This window comes from Diplotaxodon limnothrissa, linkage group LG7 (genome assembly GCF_057381915.1).
Source record: "Diplotaxodon limnothrissa isolate DT_005_m linkage group LG7, D_limnothrissa_male_GT1.1, whole genome shotgun sequence".
NCBI lineage: Eukaryota > Metazoa > Chordata > Actinopteri > Cichliformes > Cichlidae > Diplotaxodon > Diplotaxodon limnothrissa.
This window is the reverse complement of record NC_140602.1, coordinates 46,342,983-46,348,982: the sequence shown is the minus strand read 5'-3', so window position 1 is coordinate 46,348,982 and position 6,000 is coordinate 46,342,983. Positions and strand designations below refer to the sequence as shown.

The 6,000-nt window shown below is 38.8% G+C and overlaps 1 protein-coding gene across 1 annotated transcript in view; it reads right to left on the bottom strand.

Annotated features, from left to right (window-relative positions):
- Positions 1-833: 833 nt before the first annotated feature.
- The window catches only part of wdr70 (WD repeat domain 70), a 43,131-nt gene continuing 37,964 nt past the window's right edge, over positions 834-6,000 (bottom strand). The window contains exons 16-18 of the mRNA XM_085358267.1: positions 5,256-5,372; positions 2,900-3,062; positions 834-1,367 (exon numbers count right to left, since the gene is read on the bottom strand). Of these exons, the coding sequence (XP_085214393.1) occupies positions 1,283-1,367; positions 2,900-3,062; positions 5,256-5,372 (365 nt within the window). The 3' untranslated portion in view covers positions 834-1,282. The remainder of the gene's footprint in view (positions 1,368-2,899; positions 3,063-5,255; positions 5,373-6,000) is intronic.

The following is a 6,000-nucleotide window of genomic DNA, read 5'->3' as shown; positions in this document are numbered from 1 at the left end:
GTTTGTCATTATGCAGGCTAATCTTGTTACAAACTAGATACATTTGAGAGCCAGTGCGTTGTAGGCAGGCGATGCATTCCAGAGAGATGCACAGTACACAGAACACAAACGTGGCTTTCATTAGCTCTGTATGTTGTGGTTTTTCTCTGTCAGTTGAAGGATTTTAGACACTACCCAGGTCAATCAAAGGATTGCTAAAGAAAAGAAAAAGGTATGAATGCACAGGGAAACAGGACCTCTGTGAAAAACAATGAAATTAAGGAATCCGACTGTGGAAGTTCATCATTCAGCTTGAGAACAGCTGTTTGAGAAAGACTCAGCTCAGCGCTGGAAATCAAATGTGTACGTGGGATGCATACCGAGTAAACTTCCATATACTGCGTTTAACATGTGGTTGGATACTGCTGAAATTTACCTTTTCAACATAATGATGGTTTACATAATAAACATTGCTGTACTTGCAATTATGTTATTTGTAAGAAACAAGGCAAAACATGTTTGGGGTTTTTTTGATTTTAAAGCATAAGACTGTGTGCTGTGTATTTTACATCCACAGCCGCACAGAAAAGGTATCTGGCAAAGATCTCCCTTTAATCAGCTCTTAAAACCATTTCACTTTGGATAAAATATACAATTTGACATTTGGATGCAAGTCTTTTATTAAGGCGTTAGGTGGGTGTAAAAAAAAAATTTAATTAAAATAAACAGATGATTTGATAAAGTTTTGTCGCAACCCACCAAAAAAGTACATCTGTAGAAACATTAAAGCCTTTAAAACGTCTCAAAGTAAATTTGGATGGATTTTTTTTTGTACTTCTTAGTAATTTACTTTGTACAAAGTGGCAAACTGTTCTTCGTAATGACAAACCGCTCTAGACCGCAAAATCTGGAGCCGATTTACGAGGCATTAGCAAACGCTGGAGATGTGGGGTGAGAGGACAATGGGAGCGATGAAAATAAAGTACATACAATCTAAACAGACGTAAAAAGCCAAGTTTTTCCACTGTTTATGAAGTTTATGAATTGCAGTGAGAGGACCATAAGCCTAAAGAAAATGATATTTATGATAAAATCCTTTCTGATTTATGGGTTTCCCCTTAACACAGAAGAGTGCACATATATACACATAAAGGCTTCACAGCGTTGTCAGGGGGACAGATACTGTACAATTTAGGAACATAATTGATGCTCCTTTGCTGAGTACTCAACAATAATTCTGTCTTGCGACTAATTGCCCACCGTGTCAGCTGTCCTGTATAAAATGAACTGACACTGAAGTCTCTCAGATTTTGCGTTTCTTCCATTCTGGCTCCTGGTCGGGCTCCTCATCCTCTGATTCCTCTGCAAACACGGGCTCTGGCTGGGTCCTAAAGGGATTAACAAAGAGGAATGATTTACCTGCTTCTTTAAAAGTCTTCAGAGCAAAACAATGAAACGTACGAACAAAGAAAATCAGCAGAGCAAATGAGAAGTAATGGAGAAAGTTACATTTCTAGTGCACTGGAGTAAAGTTTTATTCTATATAGAATAAACATGGCTTACTGAAATTTAGGCCGTAAACTGAAACTTTCCAGATTAAAAATTTTTCAACACCAAAACATTAAACTAACCTGAAATGTTTTGAATGACTTGAATGAGTCTATTTAGCAACTGTCACTCCTGTGATCTGTTGGCCAGAGTCTCTGCAAGTTTATGATTATGATAAATGACTAACTGATCGTGTCAGCGCACGTGAGTTAAAAATAAAAAATAAAAAAACAAAAAAACCCTCCTGTGACGACTTTGGCTCGTTGAGTACCTGGAACGTCAGCCTTTGTGACTTTTTAGTAAAATTTCTTCGGTGTTCTAAGAAATGAAGGTAAAGTCGTGCAAAAAATGTCCAAAAAACTGAAACATTCATGCACAAAATGTACAACTATCTTCGCAGACCGCCATAAAAAAAGGCACTGGCATGTCGTTGTGCTACCCTAAGACAAGTTTATCACGGCCAACACGGCAGCTTTATTAAGTAGCATCCAAACTACGCAGGTGTGTGAAGATAAATACACACAGTTGGAGGGTTTTTGCAGTTTACCTCAGAGAATAATCTAAAATTCTTAGACCAAAGAACACTCTGACAAGAATGAAAATAAAAGTTTATTTGAAGGTGATCATCAGATTTAAAAAATACACACGAATGTCTGGTGATGTTGGGACCAGGTAGATTTTCTCCTAAAACAAACATCAGATTTATGAGACATAATTCCATTAAATGCTGTCAGATTTCTGATTATTCCCATTTTGTTTTAAACAATGTGCTTTAAGTTACACTGAGCTATGGTGTGTGCATACTATTGAGTCATTTTTTTCTTTGTTGTTGTGTATTTTAATGCAAAAGCTCTTCACTCTGAGTGCTTGTTTTTGCACCTTTCAAATAAACATGCATAATTGCAACAAAAAATCTATAGCTGCTTGCAACACCTCTAAGCATTAACTGAATGTTTAAACCCCCAGAGAGCTGTAACGGTGAAAAGTAGCCCACTGTGTGAGCAGCCAGGCTAACGTACTTCATCTGATTTACCTACTACACTGTGTATCACAAGGATACTAAATTTAACTCGAGCTTGTTTGCCTGCAGTCTGAAAGACAGACTGTTTGATTTGGCTCAGATCCTGATAGTGATCTAAAACTGTCTGTTGCTCTCTGCTCTGCAGTTTCGAGTGCGTGAAACAGTACAGCTTTTTAAACATTTATGTGTCACACCGGTAAGAAGAAACCTACCTATATGACACCTCGCAGTACTAAAAAGCAGACACACTCATCTTACACTGTCTGATAATGAGAGAGGGTGGGTGGGTGAGCAGGACGGGAACCATCACATGGACACAGTGTGTGAATTATTCATGCATTTTTCTCTTACTCTGTGTATGCTGGAGCAATCCAATAAGGGTTCTCTGATGCTTCCTTGGCATGACGCAGGATGGCCTCTCGCGGGTTACTGTCGTCCGTTTTATCTAATGCGATGTTCTTCACAATGAATGACGACAACGTGCCACCGTGAGCTGCGACTCTGCCTCCTCGGCCTGTCAGTGCACACATTTAGTGGATTAGATCCAGCTGAGACTCATGAACATACAAAACTACATGTAAATTACTGAAACTGTGCATCTTCTAAGAGTTCAGCGAATCCTAAACATCAGTAAAGTGTTACTTTGAATAGTTGGCAGTAAATCAGCATGTCCGTGCAAACACAGCAATCCACCTCAACCAAAGCGTTCACAAAGAGGTTGCTGCCAATCGTTCCCGGATGGTTGCGGAGCGGTCTCTAGGCCCGTGTTACTGGGGCCTCATTCACTTAACCCCACCTTAATAGACAGGAACATGAGCTGATCATCATAATGGGCAAACAGCAGATGTAAGGCTATGATGAGTGTCCTTTTCTCACCAGTGGATATTAGACCTCTTAACTAGCTAATGAGCTGAAGTTCTGAAAACCGGGATTTTACATTTTTGAAACTTTGGCGACTTCACACGGCGTCACAGGAAAATCCCAGACGTGTGAGATTTATTTACTCATATTGATGTACTACATATTAATCTATAGTACCAAATGAGATGTTGGAAAGTGATGAAATTTGTGGGTTAGGTAATTAATTTTTTGGCATCAGTGGGAAAAAACGCGTAACCTTTCTCGATACTTAAATTCATGTGATCTGGGAGGAAAGCAGACTTCCAAACCTCCACTTAGCTTTGTTTTCAGGTTTAAGAAAATCTAGTTTGTGACATGAGGCTTTAAGAGAGAGGATGTTCCAGATGGCTGTTTAAAAATATAGATGTGACTCTCTTACTACTTTAAAACATAATGGGAACATTACGCTTTCTTCAATTATCGGGTTGTCACATATTTAATTTTTAGTCCCTCCACAAAGCAGCGCATACAAGCTCGGCTCTTTGCTGCAGCATCCGTATGCAGTTGGCTGGATTTGACTGCACTTAATGGAACTTTTGGGGGGGGAAACTTCCTGCTTTCCAGAGAGGACAACTTAAAGGATCAAGGATATGATACACACACATGCACGCATACTTAAAACATGTAGGGATTTCCTGCTGAAGCTGGGCCATAGGTTTGTTTGGGGATTGAGAGGCACCTCTTTCCATTGCTTGTAAGCATCCGGCCAACCACCAAACGTTACCTTGCAGTCATCCAAAGTCATTTTTCACAAAAAACAAACAATATAAAGTTCGTCTGTAATCTAAAAACCCAGGACCTGCTATCAAACATCCCACCTTTTCATGAAGTGGATCTTCTTTTTTCATTCGCAGACTGTTCAGTTTAGACTTGTGTCTTTTTCTCAACCTCATTGACACTTTTATTTGTTTCATTTATTTTACACACACACATACACACACACACACACACACACACACACACACACACACACACACACACACGCACGCATATATATATATATTTTTTTAATTTTTAATTTTTTTTCTTTCTATTTGTTATCTTTAAGCAAAGTTTGTGTTTACTATTTATAAGCCTCTATAAGAGTTAAACGACTCATACACTATTTGGTATATATTGAAAAACAATTATTTCCTTGAATCCAAAACATTTGATTGGCCTCATGTGCAGCTTAAGGTAGACCTGTTGTGATTGGCCTAAACTTCCAAATGGCTTAAACATGTCTTTTGAACCTAAAAAAAAAATCCCCTCTGTGGAACCATTATATTGTTGCAAAGACATTGTGCTGAGGGATTAAGTGAAAAAACAGTGGTAGTGAAGAGACGGTGAGCCAGCTGGATACTGTGATACAGGAAACACTGTCTGGCCCTTTGCCATATTGAAACACAGCTCACAACGGTACCTATTATTATTTTTAGGTGTAGTATTTTGTAGAAGTGTGTTAAAAGGCGTCTTTAAAAAATATGAGGCAAGAGTAAATCTCTGAGAGACTGTTACAGCTCGACATCAGCTGGATTGCATAATACCAAGCAACAATACCAACAATTACGGGTTTGCACATCTGCCTTGCACCAAATCTTGTAGGTGTCCAGTTATGAACATGACTCACATCCAAAACAAAAACAGCCGCTGAATTGCAGCCAAACCTGATTAATCTAATCTTGTTTAACATCACTTTTCATATCACCTTTGGTCCTTTCGTTTTCTTCTTGTTCACTTAACTTTTTGGTTTTTGCATTACTAATTTTAAAAACAGGCAACAATAACAACAAAAAAGAAAAAAAAGAAGAAGAAAAGAGCATGTTACCTGGTCCAGACACCGGAGGCTCGGGTTTGTGGGATTTCTTTGGATCAAGTCTGTCCTTCTCCAGCTGTTTGCGTGTACTGCGCTGTCGGGCCTCTCTGAACATGGGTAAGGCATGAGCTGGAGACGCACAGAGTAAACAAGGACAATCAGTTGCTTAGGTAACTAAGACCAACACAACACTGCCACACAAATAAGTAGTCAAGGCACCGAGGAAATTGTCCTTAAAAAGTACAGACAGAAATAGAAACAGAAAGAAAATGAACACATTTCATGATTTCACCTACTGCACTGTTGGCATTAGATACACAGCGTACATGCAAAAACAGGCACTTGTACACAAATTATTTCCTTAGATCTAAAATCTACTTTATCGCCAAACCAGCATATCAGCTGTTCTCTGAGCCAGGATGCATCACGTTCCTCAAAAATAATGTTGAATATACAGGTTTTTCATGTCGCCTATATTAACTGATAAAACAATCACCAGAGTTTGTCAAATATCTTCACAGATATGGAGAACACAGTGTGCAAATATGTCACTAGCTGCATTTAAATACATTTTTGGATAGATTTGTGGGGATTTATGGTGAACAAATAGACTTAGAAGGACACCAGGTGCACAGATGGTGACCACATGTTCAACTTTACTGACTTACACGCTTGATTTTTGAGCTAAATACAAATGTCTGACATCATTAGTCATGTACAAGTCCATATAGAGGCTTCACAAATCTCAAGCAACGAG